This window comes from Schistocerca nitens, chromosome 7 (genome assembly GCF_023898315.1).
Source record: "Schistocerca nitens isolate TAMUIC-IGC-003100 chromosome 7, iqSchNite1.1, whole genome shotgun sequence".
Taxonomy (NCBI): Eukaryota; Metazoa; Arthropoda; class Insecta; order Orthoptera; family Acrididae; genus Schistocerca; species Schistocerca nitens.
In genome coordinates, this window is record NC_064620.1 from 356118957 (window position 1) to 356136692 (window position 17736).

At 43.6% G+C, this 17736-nt stretch overlaps 1 protein-coding gene across 1 annotated transcript in view; it reads right to left on the reverse strand.

The window, feature by feature from the left end:
- LOC126194985 (cleft lip and palate transmembrane protein 1 homolog) overlaps window positions 1–16456 on the reverse strand; it is a 50597-nt gene extending 34141 nt beyond the window's left edge. The window contains exons 1-2 of the mRNA XM_049933401.1: window positions 16285–16456; window positions 15799–16017 (exon numbers count right to left, since the gene is read on the reverse strand). Coding sequence (XP_049789358.1) covers window positions 15799–16017; window positions 16285–16395 — 330 coding nt within the window. The 5' untranslated portion in view covers window positions 16396–16456. The remainder of the gene's footprint in view (window positions 1–15798; window positions 16018–16284) is intronic.
- Between the last annotated feature and the right edge of the window lie 1280 nt (window positions 16457–17736).

The following is a 17736-nucleotide window of genomic DNA, read 5'->3' on the forward strand; positions in this document are numbered from 1 at the left end:
ATTTTTTAAATCAAATCTAAGGAGAAGTGCTAGGTCTGATAAAGTAAATTTGACAAATGACAATATTTGACAAAAGTTCCCTATTACATTATATCCAATATGTGACAAAGCAACTATGTTAAAGAAATCTGATCATGTAACACCGGCCTAACACTGAAAGTACTGTCTTCACTCCTGCCCCAACAATTCTTTGAAAAGCGCCTAAATAAAAAATGTGATTGGATGTTGGTAGTGGAGGGGAAGGGGCTGATTTTGTTTTCAGATTGTAATTTAATACTGAAATTTAATGGCTAACGCTGATATATAAAGAGGGAGATGCTTTCATGTTCTGGTGTTTGCTATAACCCCGTATGCAACACTTGGATACGTGCTGTAGCACTAGGCTGTCAGCACGCTACACTTAAAATAGTCTGCTTATGGCAGCTACACGGACTGGCCACCAGAAGCCGCACGTGGTGGGTCACAAGATCAGTGCACACCAGCATGACATTCGCCAGACCACCTACAGAGCCCTCCTTCATACAAAGACAGCACATCTGGTAGTCCTCAGATTGTGTTCTACTGCTTATTGTAGTAATTCTACATTTTTCATTTACTTCAATATGGATCAATAAACTTTTGTTCTTAATGGCCGCACTATTGGTCATTTCTAGCATTATGACAATTGGCGACAAGTGTGGTATTCACTTCCTGTGTTCAGTTTATTGGTTGTTCCTTTGGTTCCTCTGTCCATAGAGGCAGTACTCAAAACTCTCCTCAAGCGCAGCAGGCTCATACAGTTGCTATCACTAACTTGTCTGCCACACTGACTACACAAACTACCCCACTGTCTGTGTACCCGCCACTGTTCCCCCTTACAACAACTTGTACGAAGACTGGAAGGCTTATGAGAGTGGCATCAGCATCACCTCCACGTCTTTGGTGTCACTGATGCAATATGTGGAAGGCTTTGCTCCTTTCTTGGATTTCTCCTTGTGTCTACCAGCTGTCTTGCCAGTTAGGCCCGCTCAAGGACCCCGCATCGCTTTCATTTGAAGAAATGTGTTGGTTTTTGTCAAATTATCACTGCAAAGAACTCATGTCATTGCAATGCCTGTAGAGTTCTATCACTGTCATGAACAGTTCCACCAGTCCTACTGGGCCTGGGCGGCCGAACTCCATGGCCTCAGTTGCAAATGTCAGTTTGCTACTGATGCTCATGATTCCTATGCTAATTCTGCTGATTCTATAATCTGTGACACCATCCTTCAGTTGTCTCCTGACAAGGAGGTGCATCAACTTGGGCTACAATGTATGAAGAAAGTCTTTGGCTTAAGTGTTAAATATTGTTCAATCTTTCATGATATCTCATATTGCTGGTGATCAAATTGAGCCTTTGTGTGATGTCACTTCAGTGCTGCAGTACATCCTGCTCCTGATCATTGGGTGTCAGTTCTCAGATTGGGGGGGGGGGGGGGGTTAAGAACAACAATAACTGATTACTGAAGTGCAAGTGAGGGATAAAGTGCTCAGACTATAAGTGGACATGGGTGTAGCTATGACACTGTTGAACTCTCAAACACATGTGGACTCATGATATCTAGCATTGTCTCTGGTTACTTGCCATTTGTGAGTTACAAAAAGCAGCGTATACCAATTTTGGAGCAATTTACAGCTCCCGCAAGTCTTTGTTGTTGCCTCAATAGATTGGTTTAATGACAACTTAGCAAAAATTTTCAGCAACATGGTCAGTGACTCCCTGCACTTAGGAGAAGAACAATACAAAGGTGTTTTACTTCTTGATCTGTCAATCCTGTTCTTTGCGAATATGATTTTTAATGATGGGTACTCCCTTGCAAACATTAATTTTGAAGATGCACCACAGCTTCTGCAGGTCCAGATTCAGTAAGGCTCTCGACTGACATACGTGATGCCGAATTATTCTGCTGAGGGTGGTGGAAAAGATACCCAACAGTGTTAGTGGACTTCCATTTGGTGACATGTTCACATCTACATCAAGAGACAAAAGCACACTTTTCCATTTCCACCATTAAACCATTTCTGTGACTAGTGGGCTGTTTGGGTGTTAATGGACTAAACAGCAAGGTCATCAGTACCTTGGTCAAGGGGTTGTTTGTATGGAGCTAGTGACATTTACCAGAAATGTGACTATGGTGAAGGTAAATAGGAGTGGCAATATCAAAGTACTGAAGACAACACTGATGACAGAGCTGAGAAATAATTTACAAATGAGTAAGAATATATGGTATGGATTGGGCCAGTACATAGGTCAGGGCAGATGAAGGGCTGCCTAGGGCTCATCTGTGGCGACTGCCTGCCAGTCTGATTACACTTTGATGATGAAGCCTGAGTATAGTTCAGGGCTCAATGCTGTGTTCAAAAGACTGCATCTGAGTACAGCTCAGACAGCAATTTTCTTGGCACATGAAATAACTATTGCTCAGAAACTGGACTCATTCCTTATGAGAACACTGTGTGGATGTCTCACAACCTGTCCCTTGACAGGTGCTGCCTTCTGTTGCCAATTTCTAGGATTATTTTGAAAGAAACATTAGTGACTGTAAAAGCTGTTGTCGTAAATGACTGAACCAATATGATTACATTGACAAATTTGCACTTGAAATTGTTAAGCTTTGCAAATTTTTCATAATTCTGCTACAAACATTATATTTTTGAGTGAGCAAGAAAATTTGGAAAGTCAAGAGAAAGATACTGGACAATAACTTATCTCACTTTTTTTGAGAAGGATGATTAAACTTCCTGCCTCATTACTTTAATATTTTTTATCGATCAAAGAAACAAAAGTAAAAATCATTATTTTAGATTTTTTACCTATCAAAGAAACAAAGTACATATGAAAACTAATCTTTTTTGTTTTGTATTACACTTGAAGATATGTCAATTACATGTGTGTCAGTAACACTTTAAATAATGGCATTAACAGCCAGTTTTCTAGGTCTGACATTCTTCCAAGTGGCTGATCTTCAAATGGTTAAGGATGAAGATAGTTACAGAGATACATAATAGGAAAAGTCAGAAGATTAAAAATGTAATGGACTTCAATTGGACTTTCAACAGAGACAATGCGGCACATTTGTGTTCCCCAGAGCTCTGCATGTGACTGAAGCTGCCTCTCCTGCAGACCTCCCCCCACCCCAGATTCATTACAGTCCCAATATTACAGAGGGGGACCAGCACCAACTATTCAACAGAGGAAAATCACATCTAAAAGCAATTAAAACAGAATAAAATACGTATGACAGAGGCAGCTTTACCAGATAGGGTTGAGGGACATCCAACCCGAACCACCCGTGTCACTGCCCCAAAGGTAGTTTAAAACATTATATCTAAGAATAAAAACCACTTTCACGGAGACAACAGAACCAATTCAATTGTTGAATCGCCCACTAATATTAGATGCAAAGAATACAGCAGAACTTGCTTAGCATGGAGAACCAGAAGAAGAGTGCATTTCATCGTGATAAGAGCTGCTGTCCAGAAGGCTTGCAACCGCAATGTGAGAGTGGCTCACTACATAAAATACAACTAGGGGTTAATGTTGTATGGTCAATGTGGAGGTGACGTAGGATGGTGGATTCCTTCCATGAGTAACAGGAGGAAGAGCGCCATGCTGCAGTAGCCTTCTTGATAATACAAAGTTTATTAGAAGGATCAGCAGACCAGCAGATGATCCATCACTGAGTGAGCAGAGGCCTCTATTTGCCTTCTTCTTCTTCTTCTTCTTCTTCTTCTTCAGTCCTGAGACTGGTTTGATGCAACTCTCCATGCTACTCTATCCTGTGCAAGCTTCTTCATCTCCCAGTACCTACTGCAGCCTACATCCTTCTGAATCTGCTTAGTGTATTCATCTCTTGGCCTCCCTCTACGATTTTTACCCTCCACGCTGCCCTCCAGTACCAAATTGGTGATCCCTTGATGCCTCATAACATGTACTACCTACCGATCCCTTCTTCTAGTCAAGTTGTGCCACAAACTCCTCTTCTCCCCAATTCTATTCAATACCTCCTCATTAGTTATGTGATCTACTCATCTAATCTTCAGCATTCTTCTGTAGCACCACATTTCGAAAGCTTCTACTCTCTTCTTGTCCAAACTATTTATCGTCCAAGTATCACTTCCATACATGGCTACACTCCATACAAATACCTTCAGAAATGACTTCCTGACACTTAAATCTATACTCGATGTTAACAAATTTCTCTTCTTCAGAAACACTTTCCTCGCCATTGCCAGTCTACATTTTATATCCTCTCTACTTCGACCATCATCAGTTATTTTGCTCCCCAAATAGCAAAACTCCTCTACTACTTTAAGCGTCTCATTTCCTAATCTAATTCCCTCAGCATCACCCGATTTAATTCGACTACATTTCATTATCCTCGTTTTGCTTTTGTTGATGTTCATCTTATACCCTCCTTTCAAGACACTGTCCACTCCGTTCAACTGATCTTCCAAGTCCTTTGCTGTCTCTGACAGAATTACAATGTCATCGGCGAACCCCCAAGTTTTTATTTCTTCTCCATGGATTTTAATACCTACTCCGAATTTTTCTTTTGTTTCCTTTACTGCTTGCTCAATAAACAGATTGAATAACATCAGGGATAGGCTACAACGCTGTCTCACTCCCTTCCCAACCACTGCTCCCCTTTCATGCCCCTCGACTCTCATAGCTGCCATCTGCTTTCTGTACAAATTGTAAATAGCCTTTCGTTCCCTGTATTTTACCCATGCCACCTTCAGAATTTGAAAGAGTATTCCAGTCAACATTGTCAAAAGCTTTCTCTAAGCCTACAAATGCTAGAAATGTAGGTTTGCCTTTTCTTAATCTTTCTTCTAAGATAAGTCTTAGGGTCAGTATTGCCTCACGTGTTCCAACATTTCTACGGAATCCAAACTGATCTTCCCCGAAGTCAGCTTCTACCAGTTTTTCCATTCGTCTGTAAAGAATTCGCGTTAGTATTTGCAGCTGTGACTTATTAAACTGATAGCTTGGTAATTTTCACATCTGTAAACACCTACTTTCTTTGGGATTGGAATGGTACGAAATGTAAAAGCACATCTAGTACTATCAATGTTTTTAAAGTTATCAGTGCAAATGACAGTGGCACCATGATATCCCTAAAGAACGGAAAGATGCCAAATGATCATGGTGCAACAAACTTTATGATCTTGAAACAGATTAGTCCTAATTTGTGGCCTGGATACTAACCAAGGAGGGGTGTGGAGGAAAACATTCTACAGAAGTTAAGCAGAGGTCCCAGCAGAGGGCCTAGAGGCACATTCCAACTGCTAATCCCAACCAGGGACAGGTGTTGGAGTCAATGCCCTTTTAAGCAAAAAGAATGTGGTAAGGTGTATGATTAAGAAACTGTCAGATGGTGACTGTCCAAGTGAGCAAGAGCTAGTGCCATCAGAACTGAAGAGAGAATATTCCCACTCCAGCAAGGGGACTGCCTATGGGATTAGTTAGAAAGTAGCATTGCACGATGGAGGGCTAGGTCTATCAATTTCAAAGAGAAAGGTGGTGCCCAGGCATAAAACTGGGACACACAGTTCAATCGTGACTGGGAATAAGGAAGATAGTAGTACGATCAGCACCTCAAGGGGTGTGGACTTCTCTCTTTTTTTTTTTTTTTTGGGGGGGGGGGGGGGTTAAGGGCACTCAACTACTGAGGCCATTAGCGCCCAGTCACAATTGTTAGAGCACATAGAATCTAGTAAAACTCATGGGGAGGGGGGGGGGACACCAGAAAGTCCCTACAAAGATGCAGATAAAATAAGTAAAAGAGTTAGATGTCTTTGGACAAGCCAGTCAAAGTTATAAAACGAAGAACACGAGCAGCTGCTCGAGCGTCATCAGCTAAAATATCCAGTAAAGTAGATGGCAGGGACAGGACAACACGAGATTGACTAAAGCGGGGACACGACAATAAAACATGGCGCACTGTTAATGCTTGACCACAAGGGCACTGCGGGGCTGGGTCACCGGAGAGCAGGTAGCGGTGGCCAAACCGGCAATGCCCAATCTGCAACCTGGTCAGAAGGACCTCTTCTCGCCGAGATGGTCGGGAGGAGGTTGTCCAAGCAGTTGGGAACGGTTTTACTGCCCGGAGCTTGTTTCCTTGAAGGGATGACCAAGTATCCCACCACAATGACACAAGCCTCTTACAAACAACCCCACTAACATCAGATGACGGGACACAATGGGAGGCTGGCCGAGGCAGGAGGACTGCAGCCTTGGCTGCAGCATCAGCAGCCTCATTCCCAGGCACTCCTACATGTCCGGGAACCCACAGAAAGCTGACAGGAGAGCCATCATCAGCGAAAGAATGGAGGGACTGCTGGATCCGTTGCACCAAGGGATGGACCGGATAGGGAGCTCCAAGGCTCTGAAGAGCACTGAGTGAATCAGAGCAGAGTACATACGGTGAATGGCGGTGGCGGCGGGCATACTGAACGGCCTGATGGAGAGCAAAAAGCTCGGCCGTAAAGCTGGAACATTGGTCGAGGAGCCGGTATTTAAAGGTGACGGCCCCGACGACAAAGGCACAGCCGACACCATCGTCAGTTTTGGAGCCATCGGTGTAAATAAAGGTGTGACTGGCAAGTCGCGCACGAAGTTCGACAAACCGTGAGCAATACACTGCAGCCGGAGTACCCTCCTTCGGGAGCGAGCTGAGGTCGAGATAACTACGAACCGGAGCCTGGAGCCAAGGTGGTGTCGGGCTCTCACCCTCTCTGAAGGTGGTAGGGAGGGCAAAATCCAATTGTCGAAGCAGGCGACGGAAGCGGACGCCAGGGGGCAGCAGGGCAGACACATACAACCCGTACTGACGGTAGAGAGAATCAGCGAAGAAGGACTGATAAGAGGGGTGGTCGGGAATTGACAACAGCCGGCAGGCATACCGACACAGCAGTACGTCGCGCCAGTAGGTCAATGGTAATTCGGCAGCTTCAGCATAAAGACTCTCGATGGGACTAGTGTAAAAGGCTCCGGTCGCAAGACGTAACCCCCGATGGTGGATGGAGTTGAGACGGCGTAAGAGGGATGGCCGAGCAGACGAAGCTCCCATAATCCAGCTTCGATCGGACTATGGACCGATACAAGCGAAGCAGGACAGTGCGATCCGCTCCCCAAGATGAACCACTAAGAACTCTGAGGACATTAAGGGAACGTGTACAACGGGCCACCAAATAAGAGATGTGCGGAGATCAACAAAGTTTCCTGTCCAATGTGAGCCCTAGAAACTTAGTTGTTTCCACGAATGGGAGAACAACGGGACCGAGATGTAAGGATGACGGAAGGAACGCTTTATATCGCCAAAAGTTGATACAAACTGTCTTCTCTTCAGAGAACCGGAAGCCATTTGCCACGCGCCATGAGTATAGGCTGTCTAGACAACACTGAAGGCAGCGCTCCAGGAGGCATGTTCTCTGGGCACTGCAGTAGATCGCGAAGTCATCGACAAAGAGAGAGCCTGAGACATTAGGTGGAATGCAATCCATAATTGGATTGATCGCGATGGCAAAAAGGGCTACACTCAAGACGGAGCCCTGAGGCACTCCGTTCTCCTGGAGGAAGACGTCTGACAATACGGAACCCACACGTACCCTAAACTTTCGATCTGTTGAAAAGGAATCAATAAAAACGGGCAGGCGACCGCGTAGACCCCACCTGTGCATAGTGCGGAGGATACCTCCTCTCCAACAGGTATCATAAGCCTTCTCCAAATCGAAGAACACGGCTACCGTTTGGCACTTTCGCAAAAAGTTGTCCGTGATGAATGTCGACAAGGTCACAAGGTGGTCAACAGCGGAGCGGCGGCAACGAAAGCCGCATTGAACATTGGTAAGTAGCCGTCGAGATTCAAGAATCCAGACTAACCGAGCGTTAACCATGCACTCCATCACCTTACAGACACGGCTTGTAAGAGAAATGGGGCGGTAACTAGAAGGAAGGTGTCTATCCTTCCCAGGTTTGGGTATAGGAACAACAACGGCGTCACGCCAACGCATGGGGACCTGACCTTCGGTCCAGACGCGATTGTAGGTACAAAGAAGGAAGCTTTTGCCCGCCGGAGAAAGGTGTGCCAGCATCTGAACGTGAATGGCATCTGGCCCCGGAGCAGAGAACCGGGACAGTGCAAGCGCACATTCGAGTTCACGCATAGTAAAGGGGGCATTATAAGTTTCCAGATTCAGCGAGTGGAAGGAAGGTCGCTGAGCCTCTTCTGCCTCTTTCCTGGGAAGGAAGGCAGGGTGGTAATGGGCGGAGCTTGAAACCTCCGCGAAAAAGCGGCCGAAGGCGTTGGAGACAGCCACAGGATCAACAAGGACCTCATTACCTGAGGTCAGGCCAGGTACCGAGGAGTGGACCTTAATGCCCGACAGCCGGCGCAGGCCACCCCAAACGACAGAAGAGGGAGTAATACTGTTAAAGGAGCTGGTGAAAGAGCCCCAACAAGCTTTTTTGCTGTCTTTGATGACTCTACGGCATTGCGCTCGGAGTCGTTTGTATCCAATACAATTCGCCAACGTAGGATGGCGGCGAAAGGTGCGTAAAGCACGTCGTCGAGCACTGATAGCGTCTCTACAAGCCTCATTCCACCAGGGGACGGAAACGCGACATGAAGAAGAGGTAGTATGAGGAATGGAACGTTCGGCAGCATTGATGATAACAGCCGTGAGGTATTCGACCTGACTGTCCCAACTGTGAAAATCGTGGTCCGGAAAGGTCGCCAGGGAGGAGTAAAGTCCCCAGTCAGCTTTCCGTATGTTCCAGCTCAAAGGACGTAGGGATGGGGTGTGGTGCAGGAGACGAACGGCACAGGGGAAGTGGTCGCTCGAATAGGTGTCAGAAAGGACATACCACTCGAACCGACGGGCAAGAGTGGTAGAACAGATCGAAAGGTCCAAGTGGGAGTCGGTATGAGTAGAGTCCGAGAGGAAAGTCGGGGCGCCAGTATGTATTGAGGAATACAGTCCACAGCGGTGAGGTCATACCGCTCCGAGGTATAGTGGGTAAAGGCAATACGGTCAGTTGGGCACAACTTGGTTTGCTGGAGACCAAGGACGAGCGGACAGTGCAAGCGGAGGAGCAGTTGTAATTCCTCCCGATTAGATTGAATACCTCTTATGTTCCAATGTAACAAGGCCATCGCTAGTCAGAAAAAAGGGGGGGGGAACGAGACGGGGGAAGAGCATAACCAGCAGGCAACCATCTTTCTAGCAGATTGCAAATCAATTTGGTGAGGCTAATCAAGAATTAGTTGTTAACAGACATTCATTATCTACCCTTTTGAATATATATTGAAGACCCAGATTTTAGCTTTTGATCAACATTTGGATGTTGGATCATCTGATTATAAATCAAATCAGGTCTTGGGGATCGTATAATATAAGGCAAGTCTCTGGAGCAGGTTCTCAGTCAGTAAAAGGTTCATTACACTGGGTTTCTCTCCTACAGGTTGTCAGGTGCATTTTCTCTGGCATTTTGGCAGATATTTTTAATTTCACTTTTGCGACGCATGGCGCAAAGACACCATGCTCTTCATGGGTTTCAATGACACCCAGTGTTGGTTTGTGTCTAATACAAGCAAAATTATTTTTAAATCTGAATTTTACGTGGCTATTCAATATAGTGGTCCCAAATTAGTGTAGTGAATTATTTGTTTGAATAGTCTGGATTAATAGTAACAGTAAAAAATGAAAAATAATCGTTACTCCAGCAGTGACTGAACAGTGCTTCTCCATGGTGGTAACAGTCAACATTAGCCAGGACACTGCTGTCACTGCCGGAGTACTGGTTAATCTTTGTCTTTTGCTGTCCCTTTCAATGCACATCATTAAAAAAAATATCGCACTAGACAATTTGGGACTACCCTAATGAATCAACATATAAAATTCAACTTTAAGAAGCATTCTTTTTGCAGCGAGAAATAAATTGACACTTTCCATTGATGCTGTACATCACATGAGACATGATGAGCAGTACTTGTTTGGGCTGATTCCAATTACATTTTGCAAAAATAAAACTGCAAATATATGCTGAAACAGAGAAAATGCACCTGATGACTCTTAGGAGAGAGACCGTGTATAATACATTATGGCAAGGGGTGATAGAGAGGGAAATGTCTTCAACTTGTTATTTATGTATTTTGTATAAGAAGAGGTTGCTGAATCTGTTCCTAATTCTGCCACAATGCATGCAGCAAGAACCTATGTGTTGATAACAAAAACCACCCTGACAGAAGAGACATGGTAGAGTTCTTGATCTTTGGTGGCCCAAAAGACTAAGGAGCTCGACCCACACACAGCACCACCAGCATTATTTCTTACTATGTTGAGTTCGACAGCGGGACTTCATGTGAAGTCACATAAAAGTGAGGTGGTCAGTCTGAAGGGTGTCACTTCACTTGAGATGTTATAGGGCTCTTTGGTGATCCTGAATAGCTGTTGGGATTTCTGGTCCTGTGTGAGACTGGCTGGATGCAGAGGGATCCATAGAAAGGTGAATAGTGGCTCCAATGGCGCAGGTGATAACATGCGTCCTGCAATCCCATCGTTGCAATCTGACAAGGAGCGAAGATGACAACAGAGGCAATCTAGGAAAGGCTTGTCTGTTCAGAGCAGCAACGAACGAAGAGCAACCAGCTTTAGCACCCACAGTCCTGAGACTCCTTCAGCCATTGGCCAAGAGAAGGGTTTTGATAGGGAACTCTGTCACTGGTGGAAACCAGAGGAAGGAGCTGCTTCTTCAGCTGGATGCAAGAAATTGTCCCCAAAGATGGTGCTGGTTGATTCAGTTTTGAAAAAGATGAAGCAGGAGCGGTAATAGTCTTTTGCATAACTTATCAAGTTGAATGGATGCACATGTCCATATTTTTTCCTTGCCTAAGTATATTACAGACATTTTCTTTTATTTTTCTTTATTAAATACTGTACAATCCAGTGAATGTGGACAATGGTGTTCTGTACAATTTCACACAAAGGTGGTTGTTCAAAATGGCAAACTTCTAAAGTGATCTTCCAGTTTCTGCATTTTGGGTTGAACATGCACATGGATGACCGCACGGAAGATGGGATGTAGGGTTTCATTTCTCACCTGTACACCATAACTTTTTCCGAGACGATGTTCCTTCAAGAGCTAAGATGAAAGCATGTGTATCTTTTCAGTTATCTTTTGGATGTTTTTGTATGCAACAGTTAAAATGCAAACTTCGTCATTCTAGGTTTTTTACTGAGCACAGAGGATGTTCAGTGCTGTATTAACTTGGCACTATTTAAGGCATTCCTCCCCTTTAGATATACACTACAGAAAAAAAATTTGAAAATGGAAGTTCAAACCAAAAGGAGGGCCACAAATTAGAAAGCAGAACAGAGAGACATAGTCCAGTCAACAAGACTGACACCATGGTAAAGAATGTAACAGATGTAAGGATAGCGTGAGAAGGGATTGCAGCACAAGAAAGAAGGTGATTGAACAGCTTAGGGCCCCATGCTCACCATACACATACTCATTAAAGCATCGTGGACACGCTATGAGGTACATTTCTGTGCCGGGTGTTGCGGTACAGGTGGAAATTGCAAAGGCTTCTTTCTCCATGGGGCAAGATACGTAACCAAGCCAAGTTGTTTGTAGACATGGAATGAAATGGAAATTCCTGAAACGCTTCCATGAAGAGGTCCACCAATAGTAGTGAAAAGAGGGAGGAGGAGAGGGCAGGGACCCTGATAACTACTACTGTATATTTCCACCCGTCAGCTTTGACCAGTGATGTTATACTGGACCCAAAGATCCAACACACACAGTATATGAAAATAGTGACCAATACTTTTAAATGTTTCCATGCCTCTGAAATGTAATATGAATTACAGAATTGTGACAACTCTCTCTCTCTCTCTCTCTCTCTCTCTCTCTCTCTCGCTCTCAAGAAACACAAGAGAGAAACAACATACAGCTAAAAATTCGAAACATTTTAACTGTAAGAACATTATATATGTAAGCCATGAGTGTGCCTTGCATTTTGCTGTGGTGTCCATTGTATGTTTAAGCTGCTCTGCTTGAATGACAATGATTATGGTGTTGCTTTGCACTTCTGGAATGGGTAGTCGCTCTTCTCTCTATACAGTTGGTTTCAGCAGCTTTTAAGGGCACAGTATCCACCTATTATGACAAATTTCATCAAAATTTATGCTATTTGTAAGGCTTGACCTGAAATGAAAGTGACAGAAGTGGGAGTGCCAGAGTGTTATGCGTAAGAGAGAGAGAGAGAGAGAGAGAGAGAGAGAGAGAGAGAGAGAGAGAAAAGGAAGGGCAAAGAAAAATTTGTAATGCACATAAAACTCACATTTAAGTGGTTTAGGTGACTAAGTAAAGCTGAATCCCTTGCCCAAAATGTCCACCACAGTGGCATCATTGAGGCCGCGATGGGAAAGGCTGACCAACAGCTGACATGTCAAACTTGTGTTTAGTCCTTTCAGTTTGTTGCTGATTGTAAATTTTCTTCTTCCGCTAGCTGGAGCTACTTTTACTCATTCAGGTGGTTTGTTGTCGATCAGTCCAACTTTCTACCTTTTTGCCACATCCACTTCACAATCACTGCTGATGCCAAAGAACACTCAAAAGTTGTGTCTGTCTACTGTATTTCCACCACAAAGGACTTGGAACTGTTTGTTCAATGAAACAGCAGACCTCGGTTGGTCAGTTTGGGGGTTCTAAAGGGACCAAAGTACAGGGTCTTTAGTTACTTTTTCCTCGTGCAAACAAGGCTAAAGTTAAAACAGTTCCCAAATGGAGTCATGGAAAGGAAAAGGGTAGAAAAGTAATGAGGAACCACACAGAAAAAAAAAGAAAGATTCTAACCAAAAGGAGAAAAAATACACAAAGGAAAAGTAGTGGAAGGTATTAAAATAATATAGCAGGTGGCCAAGACTGGCTGATGACAAGAATAAAAAGGATGACTCAGCCACTCTGCAACACATTAAAATCACCAGCCTAAAAGAAGGTGAAATGAACACACATATGAACAAGAACACCACCAAGGAAATAGTGAGGAAGAGTTAAAATGGAGGTTAAACGTCTTCTGCAGAGTGGCTAAAACAGGGCAGTCCAACAAAATGTGGATGACAGTTATGTGGGAGCCACAGCGACACTGAGATGGGTCTTTGCAATGGAGGAGGTGACCAAACAATGCAGAGCTGGCTAGCGTGGATAACTGCCACACATTCATTGTCTTCTTGATGACACGTAGTTTATTTGGTGTATTATGGTTGCACCATTCAGTATGGTAGAACTATTTTGCAGGTATTTGTCTCGCACGTAACTAATTTTGAAATATCTACTGAATGGTGGTAAAAAGTCTATTAAATATAATTTAAAATATATACATTATAATCAGACGAAAATTACTCCAGTTAACTCTATACACCTTGCAACTGAGGTCCTCCAAACAGCACTTTCTCCATCATGAGTGAGGTGTCCACTACTGACGAAGTGCCATAATAAAGAGTCAGTCAGCTTGCAGTGCTCAAGTACTGCACAGCAGCCAACGCACAATGAACAATTAACAAGCAGAATGTTGAGTCTCGTTCACAGTCTGACTATCCCTGATCATAGAGAGGCACAATGTTCTCTATCCCTTCTGTATCTTGCTTCCTGCTCAAACTATCATTGCCAAAGGTGTGGTTGACAATCATTTAAATAACACTGTGACTGAAGATGATACATCATTCAGCATAGTGTCTCATCACAAACCGTTCAGGCTTCCCTAAAAATTATCAGTTTATGATTTTGCTTACGTCCAATATAAAAAGTTATGTGAGCCCACTACTTTTTCTGATTGCTTCCCCCCATAAACATTGAAATATATACAGGTGTCTATCCTTAGCCGAGTGCCTCCCATGCTATATGTCAGGACATGTAGGCATTGGGGTCCATGAGGAACAGATCTTCACCACTTCCACTTTATACCATGAAACAGTTTTAACACACATATCACACCAACCCATCATAACTTTGTTTGTTGCCCTAACACCATATAAGTACGGACTTATCAAGACTCCATTGCAAGTTGAGGAAGACACTTGCTCTGCATCCAAAAACACGACCAAGATAGTTACACAGTGCAAGGCATGCAGCTCTCCAGCAACCCTTGTGTGTGGTGGGGGACAGCGGGTCAGCTTGGGAGGAGGCAATCTGATACCGGTGTGTGCGTGTGTGGTGGTGGTGGTAGTGGTGGTGGTGGTGGCTGTTGCGGCAACGATGGGAGGGGGGAGGCACTCTGACACCAGTGTGTGCTGACACCAGTAGTTTGTCAGCAGTCCAAGATAGAGAGCACATAAGTCTGATGTGTGCTGGCATCTAACCCTTACAGATATAGTTTTAATATACAGCTTTTCTTATGGTCTGACAATTTTGGAGCTACCCCCAATTATGTTTATTCTAAATTAACAAATTTACCCAACCTCAAAAAAATCTTTCAGGGCATTCCATACAACGTTTGCTACACTAGTGTCATCTAGCTTTCAATACACTTTTGACCCACTTATTGGGAACATTTTGTTTTGAAAGCAATGGTGCAACTCTTATGAAAACATAACTATAGTTGTCACAGTAATGCCAAAGCATCTAGCTCATGAATGAGATTTTCACTCTGCAGCAGAGCGTGCGCTGATATGAAACTTCCTGGCAGATTAAAACTGTGTGCCCAATCGAGACTCGAACTCTGGACCTTTGCCTTTCGCGGGCAAGTGCTCTACCATCTGAGCTACCGAAGCACGACACACCCGGCCCTCACAGCTTTACTTCTGCCAGTATCTCGTCTCCTACCTTCCAAACTGCTAGGTTCGCAGAAGAGCTTCTGTAAAGTTTGGAAGGTAGGAGACGAGATACTGGCAGAAGTAAAGCTGTGAGGACCGGGCGTGAGTCGTGCTTCGGCAGCTCAGATGGTAGAGCACTTGCCCGCGAAAGGCAAAGGTCCCAAGTTCGAGTCTCGGTCGGGCAAACAGTTGTAATCTGCCAGGAAGTTTCATCTAGCTCATGCCTTCGATTTGACTCAATATCTGAGGTCCACAATATGTTCTAACAACAATGTTGCTGATTTTAACCTGCCCAGCAAGCCACAATAACAACCTCAGATCCCCAATTCTGTTATTGCCAATTCAGATGTGTACCAAACACTGCAACTGATTGAACCCTGTGGTCTTGTCACTACTGGGACCATTTCTTAAACATGTAAACCTACTCACATGCATTTTCACAATGTATCACAGAAAAGTACAAACCAAATGAATGTAATGATTTGCTCACATGCAGTAGATCTCAAAAAAATCTGTTTAGTGGTATTCTGTCCAATTTGATATTGTCTAGCTGACCAATTTAAAAGGCAGCATGTTCACAGGAAAAACTTTTGCGAAGAAAGGATTACAGGCAATGAAAGAGGAACAACGATTGCTCAAGCCCTCAAGGTAGGAAACAATACTAGCAATCAAGGTTTGCCAATACTGTGATACGTTGACTGCAACAGCTGATAAAATGTTTTGGATATCAACAGTCACTGTCTCTATTAATGCAAATTTCTGGTGACACTGTCCATAACTGACTCTCATAGAACGGGAGGATGGGCTTGACGTACCACTAGATCTCAACGTTTTATTATGGGTTGCTTGCAAAATATACATTGGCACAAAGGAGTTAGTTGCTCTGCAGTTCAAATCATACAACTGAGTTATGACTAATGATTCTATTCTGGGTAGTTCTGCAGTATGCAAACTTACCATAATAGTTCCGTTCTCAAACAAATTAACTGCCGGTCTACGGCTAGAAGAAACCCCCGCTGGAGCATTAGGATCTGGTGTCTGCGCAGGAGCTCGAAAAAATGAGGTTATGAAATATATGATAAGTGCCCTAATAATGAGCGATTTAATAATGGCGAAAAAGGACTCCCATCTTGTTGGCTGATATCTCTCCCGTTCCTGGTTCACACGCGCATTAAACTGAAACAAACGCAAGTATTTAGTGTTCACAGTACAAAAATACACCAACCATGGCGTGCCAGTTATTTTATGTATATAAAACAAACAAACACACACACACACACACACACACACACACACACACACACACACACACACACACACATCAAGGGCTTCTGGTTTATTTTCACGCCGAGTCACATGCTTTCATGTGTGCAAATGACACTGAAATCTAGTTCACAACATCACAGTATATTACACACACGAACAATTGCAAAATATACTTACGTCGTTTTGTTCCTCCGTCTGAGCATTATCTACAATTTCCCCGTTTGCATTCACCAATACATTACTAGCCACATTCTCAACTTCACCACCAGCAACAACTCCATCAGCCATGATTATCGAGCTCACTACAAATGAATAAAGTATAAACCTTGACGACAGCCTGACGCAGAGATTGTTGTGTTACATAGCATTCATCTGAGGTGAACGTGCAAAGTTCATGATCATGACGTCATCGGAACGGTGGTAGGATAAAAAGTTTTAAATTAATAGTATCACCTAGTAATTAATCAGAAATATATATTAATAAATCTATATATAATGTATACCAGTGGAGAACACTAGTGTCGCCTCAACTAAATTTCTACTTCCTTAATGTAGGGGCGAATCAAATGACCTCGCTAGTTTTTCGGCTTTCGTATGTCAACCTGCCATACATCCACCTAATGAGTAAGCATTTTGATTAAAAAACTATGCGTACTAACACCTGACATTTACAAACATAAATTAGTAAATGGAAGTGCGTAACCAGCTTTGGGCAGAGGATACTGTTTGTTTCAATGAGTTAAAATTTGAACTCGTCGATTTGTTCACAACGGCCTGAGCGGAAGCTCCCTAGTTTTGGATCGGCTGACGGCGGTAGAAGTCAGACATCGACCATGAGTGTTTTGTGTACGGCCGCTGCCAACATTGGCGATCTTACAATACCTTTGCATACTGTAGTCAAGAAGTCATTGTCGTGCCATAGCCATAGCAAATCAGTAAGCATAACAGTGGCGTATTTCCTCTCAACGCCTCACACGCCCCTCAGATGTCAAAGTGCGGGGAGACGGTGGATGGGACGTGCTTGCTCCGCTCCACATGCGAATTAGTTCAGAAAGTTCAAACTACAGATGCCCTCTCACACCACCACACCAGCCCTGCCAGAGAGACAGCTGAATTAATTCAGTACCAGATTGAAGAAAGACAGAAAATGTAATGGTCATTGAATAGTAGCAAGTATACCTAGAGATTATTGTCTTGAAATTTCAAAACTATTTCGTCATTCGACGGAAAATTAACATTGGTTGCCCCCACCCCCTTCCACCTCTCTCTCTCTCTCTCTCTCTCTCTCTCCCTGAATGTGCAGGTCATAGATACGTTCTTGATGCCTTCATTCATCTTACTGTCACCAGACTGTCCAGTTCCAAGGAATAAAACCACATACATGTTAAGACTGGTGGCTACTACCAAGGTCAGAACCAGTTATATGTAAAATAAAATGATTATTCTTTCTGTTACAGTTAAAAACAATCTTCACTAGCGTGACTCCCACACATGAATACAAGGCACCCCACTCATGTGACAACTAGAAAAATGCAGAACCAGCAAATACAATTAGATTACATTAGATAAGTACTTTAAATTGTTCCGAAGATAATATTACAGGCCAGTCAACACGCAACGATCTGTCTG